Source organism: Ictalurus punctatus, chromosome 5 (genome assembly GCF_001660625.3).
Source record: "Ictalurus punctatus breed USDA103 chromosome 5, Coco_2.0, whole genome shotgun sequence".
Lineage (NCBI taxonomy): Eukaryota > Metazoa > Chordata > Actinopteri > Siluriformes > Ictaluridae > Ictalurus > Ictalurus punctatus.
The window spans coordinates 3,794,818-3,816,433 of NC_030420.2; the positions used below are offsets into that span (position 1 = coordinate 3,794,818).

The 21,616-nt window shown below is 39.9% G+C and overlaps 2 protein-coding genes across 4 annotated transcripts in view; both read left to right on the forward strand.

Moving 5' to 3' along the window:
* Positions 1-21,616, forward strand: part of tubb2b (tubulin, beta 2b) — a 118,818-nt gene that overhangs the window by 86,481 nt on the left and 10,721 nt on the right. The gene's annotated exons all lie outside the window — the stretch shown is intronic.
* fgf17 (fibroblast growth factor 17) lies at positions 12,313-19,419 on the forward strand. Of its 3 annotated transcripts, none has more exons than XM_017467339.3 (5): positions 12,313-12,720; positions 12,843-12,879; positions 13,534-13,711; positions 15,126-15,232; positions 18,405-19,419. In XM_017467339.3, the coding sequence occupies exons 1-5, from the start codon at positions 12,689-12,691 to the stop codon at positions 18,693-18,695; spliced, it is 645 nt and encodes a 214-aa protein (XP_017322828.2). In that variant the 5' UTR covers positions 12,313-12,688; the 3' UTR covers positions 18,696-19,419. The 3 variants fall into 3 exon arrangements, with proteins under 3 accessions (XP_017322828.2, XP_053536068.1, XP_017322830.2); XM_053680093.1 differs by having other exon boundaries at positions 13,564-13,711; XM_017467341.3 differs by having other exon boundaries at positions 13,567-13,711.

Genomic DNA, 21,616 nt, shown 5'->3' on the forward strand with positions numbered 1-21,616 from the left:
ATTGATGGAACTCTAATAGAGTTATTTATTTATATATTATTTATTACCACTAGCTAGCTCTGCCCTATCACACGACAGCGACCAATCGGAGAGGACGAAGGCTAATAGCGGAATTTTATTCGATTTCACCCAAAGGAATGGTCACAAACCCGCACCTCACCGCTGAACTATTTGTAACGTGCACGCGATCGTACGGGTTTATAATCATCATGCGCCGTTCCACAAAAACACTTTTATCGGGAATCTTCCCATTTAGGATGGGTTACAGAAGCAAGATAAAAGTAAAAGGCCAAAATTAACACACGTATTTGCAAACTTCGATCTGCGGAACCTGCGTGCTAAGCGGCTAGCCAGATAACGTATCTGATATTGTTTGAAATACAGGCCAGGTGTTTTTACGGTTATCGAATAAAATAAGCTGTTCGATCGTCGGTTTCATTGTGGCAGGAAAAATACGACTTTTAAAAAAAAAAAACCTTTTGAAAATGATTTAATATTTGCGATATGATGTAAGCTGTTGAAGATTTGTCGGTTTATTCTACGTTTAAAAATACGTTCAAGACGACGCGAAATGGATTATCGGACACGTTTTTTGTGAAACGGGATCACGCGTAAGGATATGACTGGCGTGTGAAAAGAAATATGGAGACACGGCGGTGGCAAAAACAAAACAAACAAACCAAAAAACCTTGACATAAAATTTTCATACGGTTGTTTTTTTTAATCCCGCCCACAATTCTACTCTCGAAAGTGAGCTGCTGTTACAACCCGAAAACATTCCTTATAACAGCAAGTGCTTCACCAACGATTAAAACGTTTCAATTGATTATTGATTACACATCGTACTTTTTATCCATTTATAGTTGTAGTCGCTTAGTTTATCGCATCCTCGTCGTTCCCTGGTCACGTTACCAAGAAAACCCAAGGCGTAAACTCCTCCGCACTGATACCGGAGACGTCTAAACGTCTCCTCGCAGAAAACTTCACCATGTCAACGATTATGAAGACATTCTGGACACCTTCTGACCAATCAGATTTGAGAATTCAACAGCGCGGTGATATCGTAACCCATCAATGCGTCAGATGCAGATGTGTTTTTGTAAACTGAGCTTCAAGTGTTTATTACACATCTGTATGGCATGTTTGAACGCTAGCTTGCGTGCACGCCTCGAACACGCCGAGTTAAGTAGACGACCGTTTTCATCCAGGAAGGTGTGGAGCGCATCACTCATGGCCCCAGAAGAGCGCGGCCCCTCGCTGGCCGAGTCGTGGCTCCTGCAGGAACTTGCTTTGGTGCACATGTCCGCACAGGTGAGGAAGGAAAAGGAGCTGTGTACGTCTGCGAGGCTATGTGTGTGCGTCTCTCTCTCTCTCTCTCTCTCTCTCTCTCTCTCTCTCTCTAAGGGTTTAAGTGCTGTCTGAGGTGGTGTTCGGTTACGCCGCTCTCTCTCCGACCTCACACGCACACACTCCTGCCGGCATCAAAGCCTCGCTCTCCATCACTCCCAGCGTTACGGTGTATGTTTGACTTGGGCACTGTGTGCACCGAGACAGATCCGCCAATGAATGATAACTCCAAAATAACAGAATGCTAACGTTTCAAACACTCTCGGATTTCAAAGAATAGGCGAACGGTATTTGGTATGTTAATGCTATTAAGGTACTGGATGCGAAAATAACTAAGAAAGAAAATCAAGCTCATGTTTGTTCTCTTTGTTCTATCTTTCATCATTAGCCCTACAGTAGGACACACCTGCGTTAATAAAGCTCGTCCCTTATTTTCTCAGTACAGGGTCTCACGCCTTTTCACTTGATTTTGGCATTTTAGCATTAGTCCTACAAGTCCTAAATTTCTGGATTATTACTTACTTTATCAGCACAGCCGGTGAAGAGATTATTTTCATGTTTCATTGCAGTTTACACATCATTGGTAAGTAAATATGGATAATAAATAAACATGTATTTCACCCAATAACTAAACCACTGTATTTGCAGACTTCTTTGAATATTTCAATTCAATTTCCGATCTAAATCTAGACAAGACATCGATTCGGGTTAGATTCAAAATATCTTTACTTGAAGATGTTAAACAAGACGTACTTAAATATGATAGGAACGTGCACGTGTTTTGTTAAAACATCATCGTAAGCCGGATAGTCCATTTAGCTCAAACAATTTGAGGAAACTCATTACCTCAACATTTTCAAAAAAGTTGATCCATCAATTTCTTTAAGCCAAGTACACTTAAATATAACAAAAAAATTTTACTCAAACTTTGTCATTTACAATGAATTCTTGTTATATTTAAATGTATTTGGCTTAAAGAAATTGATTTGTGAATTTAAAAATGTTGAGGTAATTAGTTTCCTCAAATTTTTTGAGTTAAATGGACTTATCTAGCTTTACAGTGCAAAAAATATTCTGCTCAAAGTTCTGCACGAGTGAATTGGAGGTTTTGAGTTCAGCTCTCAGGACTTTCAGAAAACAAATATTACTCTTTAAGCCGAGCCCTTAACGTTCAACTGAGGTTTCGACCATAATCTCTGTGCTTGGATTGTTTTCTACTAAACCAGTCGAATTGGATAAAATTGTCTGTGAAACTTATAAATGAAAATATAAACAAAAACCCATGCAACTACGACAACTCATAAATGTTAGCAATTTGTTCAGGAAGCCATTTATTCCAACACAGCTCCTTGAATCGCCTCGTAAACAAGTGACCTTTCGAGTAGCGCGCTAACCACATCAACCCTCCAATTCCGGTAGGATTTACCAAAAAAAAAAAAACTATTACTCACTTTTCCATCCTCAGTCAGGCTCTGAACTTTTTTGAATGGCGCTCTTGGCCCCTCGCCGAGTGAGAGGGCGGTTGAAAGATGCCGCTGTAGATTGCTGAGGTGGAGAGCTGATTGAAGAGAACGAAGGGATGAGAGAGAAGAGGGGTGAGGATTGACACGGGGGAGGTCACACGTTCTCCTAGCAGGGGTCAGCCACAGGTAAGAGGGCATTGTGACTGACCCGAATAAAGCAGAGCAGGTTCCCACGACTGCTGACCCCATGGCTGGACAATCCGAGAACGAACACACCTGACCTGATCACTGCAGGGGAAATCTTTACCTTTGGCAAGTCAAACCTCAGAAAGCAAGAGAATCGGTTATCCTTTCTGAGGACAAGGTCAGATATGATGGTGTGAATTTCTGCAGCAGAAGGCAATACCCATAGAACATACTACACACACATCAAGACATGTTCTATCTCCAAATCATGCCTCCTGGATCAGAGGTTCTACTATCAGTACCCTGACAAGTATGACATCCCAGTAATTAACACAAACCTTTTAGTCACCTGTCATAAAGTTGGGGACTACCACCTCTGTTTGTCAGTCCAGAGGCACTCCAAACCCCTCCCGTGCCATCGCTTTTGATTTAGCAACCACAGTAACAACCGTCCTTTTCACTTATTGGTACCAGTCTGCAGGTCCCAAAAGTGAACCCAAAAGTCTCTTTCCTCCACTTGCCAGCCTCCTTCACAGCTGGTGTCCACCACAGGGTTCCCAGTTGCTGTCATGACAGTCACCAACAAGCTAGGTTTAACACTAAAATCATGACTGGCACAGAAGTCCAATGAAATCTCACCAGTCATATTCAGATCAGTCAGGCCACTACTCCCAATTCCTCCACTCCAAATTTCCCAGTCCCTGACAACATGTGCACTGAAATTCTATATCAGAGTTCTCCATCAAATTCTCCAAACAGTGGAATCTGTAGGTGGACCTTTGAATTGAGACAATCATCATGTCTTCTAGGATGAACTCCATCCACATTGCCGTTCGTATGTATCAGTACGCCGTTACCACTCATTAAGAAGTATGGATCCATATGTGTGAATGTGAATCCAACAATATCTGTATCAAGACCCATGACAACAAGCATCCATGCACCTTTTCCCTTTCCTTCATGGGCATTGGACCATACCGCAACTATGGACCTTGCACATGTTTGGCCCAAATTGTCACATGTGGCTTCTTTGACTGAGCCTGACCAGATTACATGGCCTGCATGGTCACTTGCATGCAGACACTTCCCCCAGGGCTTGTGTCCCGTGATGAGGTTTTGGTGAACCTATTCGGTCCAGGGAAGAAAGGTCTTTACTTGTCCTGTATGCATTTTTTCTCTTGAATAAACTCAAACTACTAGCTAGTTGGGGTTTTGTGAGTCCACATGCCATCACCCTGTATGACAAAGTATGGGTCCAGAGTCAACATGGATGGGAACTCATGGATGGGAACTCAATGGGAACTCAACTATATACACAGTGCCCTCCACTAACATTGGTAAATACGAGCAAAGAAGGCTGTGTAAAATTGTCTATTGTTGAACCTTTTGATCTTTCGTTCAGAAAATACTCTGCTCTCATGGATGTCAGACGATTGCAATCAAAACACAGGTTTTGTCTTCTTTCTTGACTTTGTGCATGCAAAGTCGTTAATTAAATTATAATAATTTTCTACATCCAAAGGAAAAAAACACTTGCGATTGCGGGTACACTGTGAAGGGTGGCTATGTACCGTGATAGTTTATTCTTTTTTTAGTTTGTGTTTTGCACAACCAACTGGCTGATACCTATCCATTTGGAATTTGTCTTATGTGATAGATTGGCACCAGTAGCACTGTGTCGATGTGGGCTCTGATTTTGGGGCGGGGGGCACATACACCAATCGCAATTGTTTATATACATATATTTTTACATTACATTTACAGCATTTGGCAGATGCCCTTATCCAGAGCGACTTACATTATCTCATTTATACAACTGAGCAATTAAGGGCCTTGCCCAAGGGCCCAACAGTGGTAGCATGGCAGTGCTGGGGGCTTGAACTCCCGACCTTCTGATCAGTAACCCAGAACCTTTAACCACTGTCGTATTTCTCTCTATCTATCTATCTATCTATTTATTTATTTATTTTTTGCCCAATCCCATATATAGATAATCCGGTCTTGTTGGTAACTAATAGAGAATTGTGTGAAGTGTATTAAGTACAAGTCTACTGTATATTATATGTTTTTGCCCAGTGGCAGTCTAGCATTCGTTTGTTGGTGTGTGTTGTGTGTGTGTGTGTGTGTGTGTGATGTTGATATCTGAAGTTGCCCACTTGTGGAAGGACACTTGTGCGTGTGGTTTTTGTGGTGGTGATGGGTGTGGAGGGGGTGTACAGGGTTAGGGGACTAGCGGCGGGTGAAAATAGAAAATGGAAAATTCCTGGGTGAAGTGCAGCGGTTTGTGATCAGGTGTGAACTGCGGCAAGATCAGAGCGAGGGAGAGAGGAAGGGTGGAGCCGACGGCTAGACAGCTGCTCAAATCCACTCCAAACAGAGCAGCCGAAAAGTCACGACACCCACAGCGGCCTCGTCGAGGGTCACTGTAATATGCGGTCTGGCACATTGAGTACTTGATGATAGTCAGTTTTTCACCAATAAATTATGATGTGATTTTCATACGGAAAAATATTCTCAGAAAACATTCCAGTCAGTACTCGGGCTGCGTGTTTTAACGTTAGGTTTTATTTTCGTTGTGCTTTCTGGGTGGGGCATGGCAGAGTGTCTCTGAGCCCAGACTCTGTGGAGGTGTTAATGTGTGAGAAATGCAGAGAGATGTTTCATGGGCTAATTTTATCGGAGGGAATTTCCAGCTATTGGTCGGCTAGAGCAGTTTGTTGTTGGACAAGATGTGAAAATAGTATTGAAAAAAGAAATCTCGTTCTGGACCTCGATAATAATAATACTGTTCACCTAGAGGCATTTATTTAGAGAGAATGAAACAGAGTAGAAATAAAACTATTCCTACAAGTCACATGACTCGGAGCTGAATCATAACTGTAAGGAGTTTAGTATTAGTAATATTTTTAGGTGTTCATGATAATATTGTGCACGGTGGTGGCTTAGCGGTTAGCACGTTCGCCTCACACCTCCTAGGGGTTCGATTCCCGCCTCTGCACTGCGTGTGCGGAGTTTGCATGTTCTCCACGTTCTGCCGGGGTTTCTTCCGGGTACTCCGGTTTCCTCCACCAGTCCAAAGACATGCAATGTAGATTGATTGGCATGTCCAAAGTGTCCGTAGTGGGTGAGTGTGTACGTGAGTGTGCCCTGCGACAGATTGGCACCCTGTCCAGGGTGAACCCCGCCTTGTACCCGATGCTCCCTGGGATAGGCTCCAGGTTCCCCTGTAGGATAAGCGGTATAGAAAATAGATGGATCTTCTAACCAATCAGAATCAAGAATTCAACTGCTCTGTGGTATAAAGTGAAGTCAAGGCAGGCCCCAAGATGTCCAAACTGATCTGATGATACATATTATATTTGTCCAAAGCTATAGCACAGTGCTGTAGGACTTGTCGTCATTACATGTCAATCACTCAAAAAGAGTATAAAGTCTTGATTATCACACAGACATTCTCGAAACGTCTCAGACCCCCGAGACCCAGATTCAGTCTGCAGTCTCTCATCCAGCAACAGTAAAAACAGCCAGAACCGGGGGAAGGGACATGTCTCAGCTAGCATGTCCACAATCACTGAAACATCTGTGTTATTTTTAAGGAGCAAAATGTCAGCGTGCAGCGAATATTCTCGAGGAACGTGTGTGTTTTCATGAGTGTGTGTGTGTGTGTGTGTGTGTGTGGCTGGACCTGAGAGGTCGGGTCAAAGCCGTAATGCTGCTGCAGGATGACCGTCTGACGCAGCCCAGATCAAACCCCACATTGAGCAGAATGTGCTCTTGGAGACTGACGCGTGACTTCAAATCATGTAGATTAAAATAAATAACGTTTTACAAATCGTCATTTTTCAGGTATTCCAAAAGGGGGCCGGTTTTGAAAACAGTGCAAGTGCAATTTTAATCGAACACGGCTGAAAAAGAAAGAAGCATCTTAAAAATGCGACCTCTAAGACGCAGCTTTTGGAAAAATAGTCGTTTATTAGAGATTGGTTCTGCTCCAGGACAGGAGTGACCGATGTGTCCCAGCGGAGACGTAAGTCCATTCTATTAGACAGCTCGGAGATTTCACGGCCTCGGTGAGGATTCATGTCTTCATCGGCCTTCGCTTACATTTGATCACACTCGCGCCATATTCAGACACACATTAAATTACAGCTCAGTAATACACTGCTTCACTTGTAGGACACTTTGGATAAAAGCATCAGCCAAATGATTATATGTATTAGACTATATTTTTATTTGATTGTAATTTACAATATATTAATGGAACCATGCATTGATATTCTGTCCAGAGTACAGTAATGACCTTATTTATTGTACATTTACTGTGTTTTACTGGCAACCAATAAATTACTGCAGGTTCTGTCGTAATTTGTACAATTTTTTTTTATATTTCCACACTGGAACTTTTCATTTTACATTATAAAATCAACCCTCGGTTTATGTGTGTAACAACTGGTGACATCAATCTGTCGTTTGTTGGAAGCTGCGTATAATAATTCGTATATCTGAGGTTCTGACCTGGTACAACATTGCATTTGGAAGTTAAATCATGAAAGCATTCTTCAGGTGCTAAGAACACCCAAAACCCCTAAGATCCCACATTTTTCATTAAGAAACGTTAACGGTAGGACCATTAATCACCCAAAGAACACTTAAACAACTTGCAGTGTGATTGAATGTAATGAATGTACTAACTTAAATATAGGAACATTCGCAAACCTGTGTTAAGGAGTGGTGAAACCAAACGCGTGTAAAAACTGGCAAAAAAAAGAATTTCTTGGAAACATGGGAAATCAATTGGATTGTAGTACAAGTTCATTTCAGTCAGATGAATCTCAGCTCCACAAATTAACAAAATATAGACGTGTGAGCCAATAAAACCAAGAAGGCTGTCGTGTCTTCCATCGTGAAGAAAAGGATAGCATGCTTAAGGGTTCGATGGTTTGTCCCATTGGGTTGATCCTTGCGGATTTTGTATAGAAGCCTACAACAGTGGGCTTCCATCTTTAGGAAGCTAACTATCCAAAGAACCCTAGTTCCCTCCAAAGTCCCCTCCAAAAATTCTTTACCTTGCTAATTTCTTAAAGAATTGTTTCACCAAACTAGATGCCTTTGAAACACAAAAATTCCACCAAGGTGGACTCACACCAGGACCAGGACCATCCATAATCATCTGATTTTTGCTAATAAAGTATAGTTTTACTACCTATATAACGTGCGTGTTAGGCCAGTCGCCACTGTAAATTGCCATCTTAGCTTTGCCATCACATTATCCTGCTTTATGATGACAACTTTAAATATGAGTCTTCCTTAAAACACAAGAGCATCCAGCTAACTCCATTAAATGAATGAAAAGTAAGCAGAATAGTATAAATGCAGATCGACCATACTAAATCAAAGATATCACACGGTTTGGATCGAGACATGTCCTCTCTGATTTTACCTAGGTGTTGGGGGGGGGCTAGGCCTCATTAGGGATCAAGGGGGTGGGGGAACTAGTTCAAATTTATTGCCTGTGTCAGCTGTGTCAAATTTGGCAAGCTCAAATGGTCAGCTTGCAAATGGCTGGGGTAAAACTAAGGGTCAGCAGCAGACCCTGTAATAATCAGCCATTTATCCAGTGTGAGTTCTTTATTAGTGGAGAAATCAAATCATGCATTTAAATCTGCATCAATTTGGACCCAGGTATGTTCCATCGAAGATCAGGCCCACTGTACATTCAAGAGGACGTCCAATGAGCTAGCAAGGACAAAACAGTAGCATGGCAGTGAGATTCCACATTTTTTTTCCCCACCCTCTCTCAAAGTTCTTTTTTTTTTTTCTCCACGAAACAGAGGACCACCCACTTTTTCGAGGCTTTGTCTCTATTTTTGCGGGGTCAGAAAAGAGTAGCCAGTTGTTCTTTATGCCAGTTGTATTTTACGATGTAGCTTAAGCTGTTAGACCACCAATCGACCTTTCACTTGCTTCACTTGGATGCGGCCACAGATAGATCGCTATCAGGTAATAGTTAGAACGACCCAAAGATCCCACCGGTTACCAATGCAAGGGCAAAAATTACAAGGTTTAACATTAATATTAAGGGTAACATTTTACATTATTTCTTCGTCACTGATTAAAATTTTCCGCCCATTGAAAATTAGATTGAAAACATGACATTAAGATCTCACTAATGTTTGTTAGCGTAGCGCGAAGATAGTGACATATAATCAAAATATTATGAACGGTTGCCTGTGTGTATGGGAATGGGTTGTATATGACGTGGCTGTTAACTTTGCTAACTAGCATGAATGATGCGATCCAATCCAATCTGCAAAATATGAGACATTGAGCCGTTGTTAGTAATGTGTAGATATTTATCATGGTAGGGCAGGTTATATTTTTTATAGATAGCATGTATTCTGGGTAAGTAGGGCTCTAGGACCAGGACTAATCTGCTGTTGTTGCTATGTGCTTGTTGGGTTATTTCCATCGTAGAGTTAACACCAGTAAAACTAGCCAAGACGCAAATAAATAAGATCAGGTTGCAGGGTCTTAGATCGCTCCGCCACTTTGTAAACGAAATGAGGGCTGGGGGATGGAGAACAGGGTAGACGAGTAGAACCCGTCACCACTCTCTTTTACTCTGCCACTTCCAAAAGCACGCCATGGCCGCCACCCTCGGCATCCTGCTGGGTCTGAGAGGAATCCAGAGGTAGCGCTAAAGCTCTCTGTCCTTTCCACATCCTCAGCTCTGGGACGCCGGCCAGCGTCGAATGTCTCGTTCTGTCTTCTCTGTATTGGTTTAGGAGGGCGTGGCTGCTTTAAAGCACAGGTACTTATCACATCAGAACGGCTCAGGAAGCACTATAATGAACGGTGAGGACTGACTAACCTTAACCCTAGGTTCTATCAGGATTGGTCTGTAGAAACTGTTTGTCCCTACTTCAGATCAGGGGTTTGTTTTTTTTTAATACCGTAAATCAAACAGCAGGAATCGGAGTTTTTTGTAACCCGCAGAGTTTTCTCACGTGTTTTTAACACATCTGATGGTTCACACCAATGACACGTCAGTCTGGGGTGTTTATCAAGCATTGATCTGTCCTCCTCAACCAAATACAAACTGATGGGTGGAGAACACGCCAATGGCCATCCCAACACAAATGACACGCTAACAACCGTGCAAAGAGGAAATCAGCTAAAACGCAGCGATTATCCGAGTGCCGTATCTCATCAGACAAACGAATTAACATCTTAACCTTAATTATACCTATATATCCGACCATTTATGTACTAACATAGATACTAATCTTCTTAATGCAATCTCTAAATCACAAATGCAAACATTCTAGTTTGGTCCAACAATATTTTAATAAGGCAGCAGAATCAAACTGGGATGGGAAATCTTTTGAAGGGCCAAGTGGCATTCCCATTTCCATACACTTTAGCAAGATAGCACTAATTGCTGGGAGGCATCTACTAAGTATGCGTCGGAAAGTGAGCATCCTGTTAGCCATGTAGCGTGAGGCCCTGATGTTGATTCCAGCATAAACTAACAAAAGCCAGCTGGACGCCAATGATTAAAAGGCCCCATTGTTTCCTTATTAGGGGCTGCCACGTTAGCAAAAGGTGTGAGCCGTGGGGCCTAACAAACATCCGCTGCCCCGCCCCTTCCTGAAGGAAAAAAGCCTTAAAAGCTTTAAATACAGTGGACGACGATGACCTGAATGCATCACAGCTGATTTGAAATGACGGACTTTAATCATCCATTAGATCGGATAGAAAATTAGAGGCCAGGGCGAAACTGGCAGTTTCAGGTCACATCAGAGTTTCGCTTTTGTGTAAATAAACCGTACTGCTTTACTTAAGTCTGTTTAAATCTGACAGAACAATGCAATGTAGTTTGTACTTGATTGTGCAGTCTTGATTATGACTCATTTAACTGAATTGATTCTTTGATTCTGATTTGATTCTTTTAATCAATCTAGGAAAGCGATTGATTTACCACTCAGCTTCCGTCGACTATGGCAATATATCATATATATAGTGCAGTTGAAGAAGACGTCACTCAAATCTAAACTCTTAAGACGTGATCAGAACAGACACAAATATACATTTGTGGATAATATAATACAGTTCATTTGCACAGACTCTATCTAAGTTAACTTTACCTCTGTGCATTCGCAAACAAGGTAAGGCCCTGTTTACACTAGTGCGTTTTCGTTTTAAAACGCATAACATTTGCCAGGGTTATGCCTGTCGTCTATGCTACTCCGGCGTTTTCGACCTCCGAAAACTGAGACTTTAGGCTGCCCACATTCACAAGTCTTTTCTTAAAACGAGGGGGGTCGGCCATTTTTAAAAATGCCGAAGTCTACGTTAACCGCTACTGAAGTTATTATCATTATTATTGAGTTATAAAAATATAGTTATACTCTAGAACACTTAAACATGAATCTGTAATTTGAAAAAACCTAATCAAAACAGTCCAGCTGTTGTTGTTTTTTCTGTCCAACTGCATGATTGGATAGAGCCCACAAGTTTTATCAATCCCTATCAAAAGCCGCAGGAAAATCAAGCATTTTTAGCTTGATTTTCAAAACACAAAATCTTGTATGGACTGCTTGAAAGCCCTGTGAATCGTGTACAGCTGTGGCATTGCTATGTGCACGTCGCATCATGTTTATGAAATAAAAAACAAAGCAAATTTTTCCAGTGTAGCTGTATGAGTGTATATATATATATATATATATATATATATATATATATATATATATATATATATATATATAGAGAGAGAGAGAGAGAGAGAGAGAGAGAGAGAGAGAGAGAGGAAAGACTACAGAGGGAAGTTTTATGTTTGAACACCTGGACATAGACTAGGTGGATAGGGAAAGGAAAAGGTTAAGAATTTATAGCTTAAAAGGCTCAAATTCGTAAATTAATAAATATGATGACACATGTTTTAATAATGGAGCTAAAGATTGATCATATATATTTATTTATTTATTTTAAAAAGTATATGATTTTAATAATAATAATATATATGACTTTTGTAATTTGTAATCAACCATTATGATTTACAATTAAGATGTGTTATATGTATTATTAATTAGTCTTCCCTGTCTGGGGATAATAAAAAAAAAAATTATAATAATAAAAAAATCAAAATAAAATAAACTTTTGGAGAACCCCTGATTTTGGATGCAGTGTGACTTACAACTTGGGGTTGGTGTGTAGTGCGTTAAGGGGCGTGGTTTTAAACACCATTGGTTTGCGGTCACTTCAGTCTGGAGACCTGTGTGGATGTCTGTCATTTCGGTGCAGTGAGTGACCGGAGACGCGCCGCGCGCTTTAAGAACCGGAGCACGAGCCTGCACACACCGGCACAGCCGCGGCACTATGAGCGCGTGCCGCCAGCACAGTTAACTAACAAACACCCAATAACACGGAGACACAAACACGCCCTAGAGCATACGATGGAACCGCACCGCTGTCTACAGATGTGTTCTTCTGATTTCGGCTCAGGATTCGGATTTATTGATTCGGGTTTCCTCTCTTAATTTCCGAGGACACTGTGTTGATTATTTATTATTAGCTGATGGATTTGAATCTGATCATTTAATGCACGAGACGCTGGAATACTACTGATTTTTTGGGGTTGTTTTTTTTTAATATTATTTTTTTGGTGGGGGGTAAATATTCTCAAGAAGAACATGTATGGAATTAACCAGCGCTGTTTTTACTTGTAAGTACAAAAAAAAAAAAAAAACTGCAAACAAAACGCATCTCATGTCTGAGCAGATTGTACATGTTTGGTTTAAAGTTGCTGCTAAGTTTTAAAGTTTTTACCTTTTTACATTTTTGCAGATCTTTTCACTTCTTCGTCGTCTGGTGCCATGCACAGGTAAATATTCCCATTTTCAAGATATTCTACGCAAATAAGCTACATGTACGCATTTCATTAGACAGAATAAATTCATGCAATCTTGCTCCTAAAGATTCATTCTGGAACACTGCTTATATAGGCCTAGTGTATGTATTATAGGGTTATAACGCATCATACTTTTCTGGAGAGATTAAATTATATGCATTTATGTCAAGCACAAATGTAAGTCTGCTTAGCATGCAATCACATTTTTATTCAGTCTACTATTTTATTTATTTATTTATTTTTGCATAAACTCATATTAGCATTGCATTGCTTTTTTCGAGCGTAAAGACGCACGGTGTCAATACTATTGCGCATCTAACACCAGGCAAGCCTACTGTAGGCTATTTCTAAAATATTCAGGCATGTGCACGCATACTGCGAGCTTTCTATGCTTTTACTTTAAGCGTGAAATCCTCATGTTAAATTAAGCTAAATGTCTCAGTAAAAACTTAAATATATATATATATATATTTAAACGTTATTTCAGCTCGAGACGTTTTAGCGGTTTGTTGTGTATTTGTTTATTTATTTACCGTCAGAGTAAACAAGTCAGTGCTGTGTAGGCCTAGAGAACGAGAGCCAGGGAGAAACGTGTGATCTTATGTTTTCCCTTTACGTGAAAAAAAGGGGGAGAATGAGCCTTCTCCTGATTTTAAGCAGCACGTGAGGGAGCAGGGCGCGCAGACGGACGAGCTCAGCCGGCGGCAGGTGCGCGTGTACCAGCTCTACAGCCGCACCAGCGGGCGCCACGTGCAGATCCAGGGCAAGCGCGTGAGCGCCACCGCGGAGGACGGCAACACTTTCGGTGAGTGTAATCGGATTTTCGCGTCGGGTTTCGGTCGAAAGAGACGCTATCACGGCGCATAAAGAGCTTTTGATTAGTTCAGTAGGCAAAGAGCGCGCGCATAAAGACCGACAAATATTTCTCTAATTGCTCGCCTTTGTGTCGCGAGCAGCGCTAATGGCCTTCAAACATCAAAGCAGCGAGGAGCGGAGCGCACGCGCACACAGAGATGCACAGTATAGTCTATCGCGTTGTTGTTGTTGTTGTTGTTTACACAAATCTGCAAAGTATCACTCTGACCAGTCTTTTACAACATGGCGCAATACCAATATGTACACTCTTTTACAAAAGGTTCCAGAAAAGGTTCCTATATCTTCCTTAACGCACTCTGAAAAACGTTCCTCGGTGCAAATAATTATTTTTAAAACTTCCTCGAGGAACTCTGAGCTAGTACACTTTTTTTCCTTCATGAAAGAACTGTGAGTGAGTTCCCTAAAGTGAATAAACCTTTTAACCTTCCCTTAAGAACACTCAAAAAAGGTTCATAAGTAACAATCAAACGGGTTATTTAGAGCAAATAACCATTTTGCTCCCTTAATGAGCACTCAAAAAAGGTTCTGTGGGATGAATAAAGTTTAATATTTTCCTTAGAGAACACTCTAAAAGGTTCCTAAGGACTCAAGAAGGTTCCTTAGAGCATATAACCTTTTTCATTTTCATAAAAAGCACCCATAAAGGTTGCAGAGGGTGCACAAACTTTTTAGCTTCCTTAAAGGACACTGAAAATTTTGCTCCTTAGAGCAAATAACTTATTTACTTCCCCTAAATAACTCTCAAAACATTTTCAGCGTCCTTGAGGAGCACCCAGAATGGTCCTGTGTGGCGAATAACCTTTTTTAATCCTCTTTAAAGAACATTCAAAATGGATGCGTAGGATGAATAAACGTTGTAACTTCCCTAAAGGTTCCCTATAGCTTCCTTAAAGAACACGCAAGAAGGTTCCTTATAGGATATGTAGCAGTTTTAACTTAACGACCTTAACGACTACTCAGAAAGGTTCCTTAAAGCGTATTACCTTTCCAGCTTCCTTAAAGAATCTCAAAAAGGTCCCTTGAGGGTTCCTTGGAGATGTAAGAGTCCCAGCGTGCTTGAACGACTCTTGAAAGAGAAATCTTACGTTGTAAGATTCTACATAAATCCCTAAAGCAGTTAGAAACTTTTAAGGACCCTTTAAGGTGCTAGACAGAAGATAGCCTTTTTTCATAATACTAAACTTTTGTAACGGATGGTACCATTTTTTGATTGGTACTACAAAGAACTCAAGTACCACATGCGTCTGTTCTAACGGTCCAACAATGTTATTGTTTTTCACTGTTCTTCAATGTCATAGCACTAACAGTGTGTGCGTGTGTGTGTGTGTGTGTTTGGGTTGCAGCCAGGCTGTATGTGGAGACGGACACGTTTGGCAGTCGGGTCCGAATCAAAGGAGCAGAGAGCGGCCGATATCTCTGTATGAACTGGCGAGGAAAGCTGGTGGGCAAGGTACACACTAACGTCGTAACAGCACAGTTCTTATGACTTACCAAAACTCGCTCATTTTTGAGAGTTAGCTTTGTAAAAATCCTTAGAGAACCCTTCATAAAGCCACAAACGGTTTACCAAGAACTAAGACGCTTTAGCTAAATGTTGAACAGGTTCTACGTGTTTAGAAGGAAATAACGACCAATTATTTGAGGTTTGAAGAGCATAATTTGAAGACACTTCCTGTTAATAAACACGTGTTTTTGGAAGAAAAAAAAGGTTCTTCGGCGGTTCTTTAAGCGTTCATTGGCTCAATTAAGGGTTCTAAGCTTCCAAAAAGGATTAAAACTTGGAACACTTCCTGATAGGGAAACTGATTCCTGCTTGGAAAAAATGGTTCCTCATGGTTCTTTGAATAGTTAAGGGGTTTTAAAGTTCTTAATGCGGCTTCTACTTGGAACCTTTCTGATAGGAAAGCATTGTGTAGGAATATACATGGACTCTTTAAGAGTTCCTGAAGAACTAGGAAGATTTCCATATCTCTTAAGGGTGTGCAGGAAGCCTTCTCTAAAGAGCAATCAAAAAGGTTCCTTACAGGAAAATAACTTATTTACCTTCCCTTAAGAACACTCAAAAAGGTTCATAAGGAACAATCTAAACAACGATTTAGAGCAAATAACCTTTTAGCTCACTTAATGAACACTCAAAAAGATTCTGTGGGATGAATAAAGTTTTTAGCTTCCTTAAAGAACACTCTAAAAGGTTCCTAAGGGCTCAAGAAGGTCCCTTAGAACATATAAGCTATTTAACTTTCATAAAAAGCACCTTAAAGGACACTCAAAAAGGTTCCTTAGAGCAAATAACTTATTTACTTCCCCTAAAGAATCCTCAAAACAGTTTTTCAGAGCAAATAACTGTTTCAGCTTCCTTGAGGATCACCCAAAATGGTTCATTGTCTCAATTATGGGTACTAAAAAGGATTATACTTGGAACCCTTTCTGATAGGGAAACTGGTTCATGCTTGGGGAAAAAAATGGTTCCTCAAGCTTCTTTGAATAGTTAAGGGGTTCTAAAGTTCTTAATGGGGCTTCTACTTGGAAGCTTTCTAATAGGAAAGCATTTTCTAGGTATATACATGGAATCTTCAAGAGTTCCTGAAGAACTATTAAGATTTCCATATAAGAGTGTGCAGGAAACCTTAAACATTTTTTTCTTCTTTTAGAAACATTTACAAAAGAACACAAGAAAAACAGGTACATGCTTAGGAATAAAAGGTTCCTCAAGGATGGTAAGGGGTTCTAAGCTTCCCAAAGGGGGTTCTATTTTCTGATAGAAAAGCACTTAATAGTACTCTACCCCAAGCCAGAGAACCCATGTACAGCATTATGGACTATGAACCACAGAGAAAGTTACATACTCTCAGAATTTGATATTATATGAGCGGTATGATTGGTATTATTGTGTAAGATTACAATCCAAAAGGTTCTCCAAGGGTTCTTAAATGGTTAACTGGATAAATAAAGGTTCTTAGCTTCTTAAAAGGGTTCTACTTCGAATGTTTTCTGTGATAGAGAAAGAGTTCTAACTTACTCTTCTAAGAGTGTCCAGTGACTGAAACTGTAAGATGTAATAGTGCCTGCAAACTGGAGAACACTTTAGTGTGCTATTTTACTAGCTATACCAAGCTAGTAGCTTAAAAACATACTCTCCGGGGAAAAAAGGTCCTTATAGGACGTTAAATGGTTCTTTTTTCCCCGTTTTCTTAGAATATTTAGAATTCTTAAGGATTCGTTGGTCGTCCGTCTGTAGTTCTGAGGTCCATCAAACATTCTAAGTAGGACATTTCTGACAGGAAGAGTTCTAAGCTTTAGGAGGATAAGCACCCTTAATTACCTAATGAACCCTTTAAGAACCAAACATGAACCACATGCTGTACATACCCAGTTCATACTTACACTTGCACCAAAAACAAAGGTCCATAATTTGTTCATCAGATAAATGAGGGTTTTTACATTCCTTAAAATGGTTCTGCTTCAAACCCTTACTGATAGGAAAACATTCTGTTGTAGAACTATTAAGCTGAAGAACCCATAAGCATTCTAAATGAGCGAATATACCACATCATGGAGTCTGTTTCAGGGGTCCCTTCAAGGTTCTTATAACAGTTCAAGGTGTTTAGATTCTTAACAGAATCTGTTGTAGGGTTCTACACAATATTATGAAAGTTCCCTTTAGAGTAATGTATAGAACCTTCTTATTGAGCATGTAGTAGTACTGATGATTATGTTACTCTTATTTAAAAAAAAAAAATCCAAACAGAACCCTTTTAGGAGCCTAAGAAAACTTGAAGAACCTTTTTGGGTTTTTTTTTTTTTACATGTAGCATGTACTAAGACAGTTTGCATAGACAGAGAGCATAATTGGAATATATATATATATATATATATATATATATATATATATATATATATATATATATATATATATATATATATATATATATAAAGACCCTATATTATAGGGTTCTACATAAACTTTTAAAAGTTCTCCCAGAGGGATGGTGAAGAACTTTGTAAGGTCCTAGATTTAACTGATTTATCTCAGAATGTTTATGCAGATGGGGAAAAAAAATGTATCAAGTTTAGTTGCCTTTTTTTTTCTTTTTCTTTTTTATATGAATAAAAAAAAAAACTGTTATCGCCATCTTGGTTGTGGCTTTAAACAGGAAATAGTGCCACCTGCTGTCTGGGTCAAGAACAATCCGAAAGGGTTAGTCGGAGTTTCCTGGGCTTCCAGGTTCCACTTCTATAGGGAACACTTTGTTGTAGGGGTCTATATAGAAACTTTAAGGATTAACATTAAGAGTTGTGCTGTATTTTTTTTTCAGAGTGTGCAGGAATAAGGAAATTACGGAAAAAAAATTAACCCTTAACCCTTAATGAACTCACTGTAGAGTTAAGGGTTCTAAGCTTGCTAGAAATGGCTATAGTTCGGAACCCTTTCTGAAATGGAAATGCTCAGCTGTAGGATTCTACACAGGTCAAGAGAAGTAGCCCTCGAAGATAAACCCATAAACATTTCGATTTAAAGTGTTGTCAGATAGCAGGACGTCATGTGACTCATTGCTTCTCATTATTTTAATAGGATATAAACATTATGTGGTATAATATCACCTATCGCCGTTTTCCCGTAGGCCAACGGCAGAGGCAGGGACTGCATCTTCACCGAGATCGTCCTGGAGAATAACTACACCGCCTTCCAGAATGCCAAGTATGATGGCTGGTATGTTGCCTTCACTAGGAAAGGAAGACCCATCAAAGCCTCCAAAACCAGGGAGAACCAAAGGGAAGTCCACTTCATCAAGCGGCTCCACAAAGGCCCCCATCCCTTCCCCAACTCGGACCGGCCTAAACACTTCGAGTTCATCAGCTTCCCTCCAATACGGCGAGCCAAGCGCAACAGGAAATCACACACGGCTTCCTAACGCTGGGCGCCACAGACCTACAGGACTGTTGTTTTTTTTTAAAACTTTTTATAACAGGACAGAAGAGGAAGCTATATTTTTTATATTTTCATACTTAATGGACATAAAAATGCCAACAACAACAAAAAAAAGAAGAGACGACTCGTTATAAAGGGCTGACTTGTACATATGAGAGATGATGTATATATTTAATAAGCTCAGAATGTTTGTTTGAGTTGTGTGAGCGCTTTGTGAAGAGATGCAGGAGACACTGAATTCTGGCATATTCAGTAATAAATGAGATTATAAAATATACGGAGTGACGGATTTTATAGATCTCATTGAGGACTACAGACTTTACAGCTGATGGCTGGTTGTGATGTTAGATGGGAGGAGTAAAATCTAACATCTATCAATATCCTGACAACAAATCTATCAAGGCCGAGCAACGCATTATATCACCAATGGCATAACTACCTCAATGTACACATTACCAACCAAGCAAAAAAGAACAACAGTTCATTTTCTAAACAAGAACAAAATACAAATTCGGTGGCACACAAATTCGGTGTGAGGCGCTAAGGCTACAAATTTAAAAAACAATTGGCTGGAATAAATCCTCTGACCAATACTACGGCATGTTGTGGTCCAACATTTCTTCAGTTCCAGACTCGCAACTTTAGTTCCTACCTGCAATTAGTTCCCGTTTACTGTGTGACGCACGAAAAATGGAAGAAAAACTTTGAAACCGTGGTTTCATCTTATCCGGTCATATGCGACCTCTCATTAAATGTGAATCGAGATCATTTTCACACTTATTAGTGCGATATTTCATTTTATAACAACAGTAGCGGTCGCTACATGTCCACGAGAGACAAATTACGAGCGATATGAATGACTTGCTTGTTAGGGTGAAAGTAGGGTTAGTCAAACTACCAGGGATTGTAGCCAAGATGGCCGCCGAGGTGACAGACTTTACTACAAGGACTTTGATAGAGGTGAACATTACACAGCCTTGCCATTTAAACAGCATCCAGTTTTACTGTCTGTTTTTCCTCACTGCTCCTCAAGTCCCGTGCGTCCTCGAAGCTAGTCGGAACTAAAGTTATGAATGGAAGAAATGTCGGACCGCACACGCCATAGGATCAGGAATCATTCAGGCCAATCATTTATCTTTAGCACGTTAACTGCCTAGGTTGTTGCTAACCACACAACAAGAAAGGCTTTCATGTAGGAGTCCATGGTTGTTGTTTTTATTTTATTTATTTTTTTTTACCACTTTGTAGCTTGAATGCACCACTTCTAAGTTATACAAGACCAGGCTCTTATATGTTCGAAAGGCGAAACAGATGGATAAGATGACGGTTATCCATGGATATGAAATGGCTCTGTGTATATTTCAGGGCAGGGTGAAATGAAGGTGAGATTACGTTATTAAATTACATCGACAGGGACTCTTCTGACAAATTAAAAGAAAAAGGCAGGTGCCCGAGCACCCAGAGGCTCGACATCCCAACCTGCATGTGTTTTTATCATCGGTGATAATAAGATTTCAATCGCAACATCTAAACCACGAGCTGTTATGTTTTCAATGGGATTATCAGCAAAGCAGCTGCAGGACGCATATAGTCAGCGCTTAAGTCTGATGATCCCGATATAAAGGCCAGTATAATTTAATGTAAACTTCTGCCTAGTGATGAATCCGGCACAGAAATCAGACATCAGCTGTATGGTGGATCAGTTCTAATGAATTAAAAATGTCAAGACATATGAAGGGTAAACATTTCACACTATTTTTATCACATAGGCCCTCTATTAGGCCTTTGCAGGACAAGCGATTTGTCAGTGTTAAAAATGGCCACAGCAGTTGCAGCACAACACATGCTCTACATAGATTATATATACAGAGAGAGAGAGAGAGAGAGAGAGAGAGATTTTATAATGTCTATTATTGTTCATTTGCATACATTAAAAAAATAATTTATAATTAATTATTCAGGTATGTGGGCATTACTACTGAAAGATATCTGTGACTTCATGTGTATTTCCTATAACATCACACAATGAAGTATTTTATCCCTCTACTACCACAGCAGTTTAAAAATGGATACAATTTTTAATGAAAGAACGACATGTAGTATTGTTTATTTTTGTTTATATTTACATGTAATATTGTAGAACACCACATCTGTATAAACAACATACCTGAAATTTCTCAGACAACACCGATGAAATGTCGCCCAATTAGTAAATCCTGGATTGTACCATTGGGATGTGTAGAAGAGGAAGAGGCAGACTGTTATGATTCTGGATAGCCACAAGATGGCGCCACGTACACACTCTGTGTGATGGGCCACGCCTCAGTAAAATGGCGGCCGCTGTTTTTGGCACTGTCATTCATTGAATTAAAAATCATTGTCGTGCTCTTAGCATGGAAAGATTTCGGAGAAGTTAACCTAGAATTGGTTAATTGGTGAAATCCAACCTGCTGCTTCATGATAAATACTAATTATGATGCTGAAAATACAGTTTAGTGCAAAACTCTGCACCCCCCCATGATTTCTAGATGAATAAAAATGTTAAATATATCACCATTTGTACAATTTATCTACTAATAAATGTAATACCAGGATGTTAAAAATGAAATGTGAATGTATCCTACAGCAAGACAATCCAAACATAATACAAACTCAAGAGAAAAACTATATATGACACATATTTCCCCTGGCATACTTAGCTAACTAAGCTAACATTAGTAATAAACAAAATATTTTAAACTTTTATGGTTTAGCTTTTTGTTAATTCATCTATGAGAAAATTAAGGTAGGCCATATCATGTTTTTATGATAGTTTGTGTAGTCTTTGGGTGTTAGTTAACGTATTAAACTATTCCAGAAACAATGCAATAGAAAACAATAGAAACCCTCATAGACTTTGTAATG

Excerpts from the sequence above, each read along its gene's own strand:
- fgf17 (XM_017467339.3), top strand. The coding sequence starts at position 12,689 with ATGTATGGAATTAACCAGCGCTGTTTTTACTT. Across the intron at positions 12,721-12,842 it reads AACCAGCGCTGTTTTTACTT|ATCTTTTCACTTCTTCGTCG; the intron begins GTAAGTACAAAA and ends ACATTTTTGCAG. Across the intron at positions 12,880-13,533 it reads TCGTCTGGTGCCATGCACAG|GGGGAGAATGAGCCTTCTCC; the intron begins GTAAATATTCCC and ends CGTGAAAAAAAG.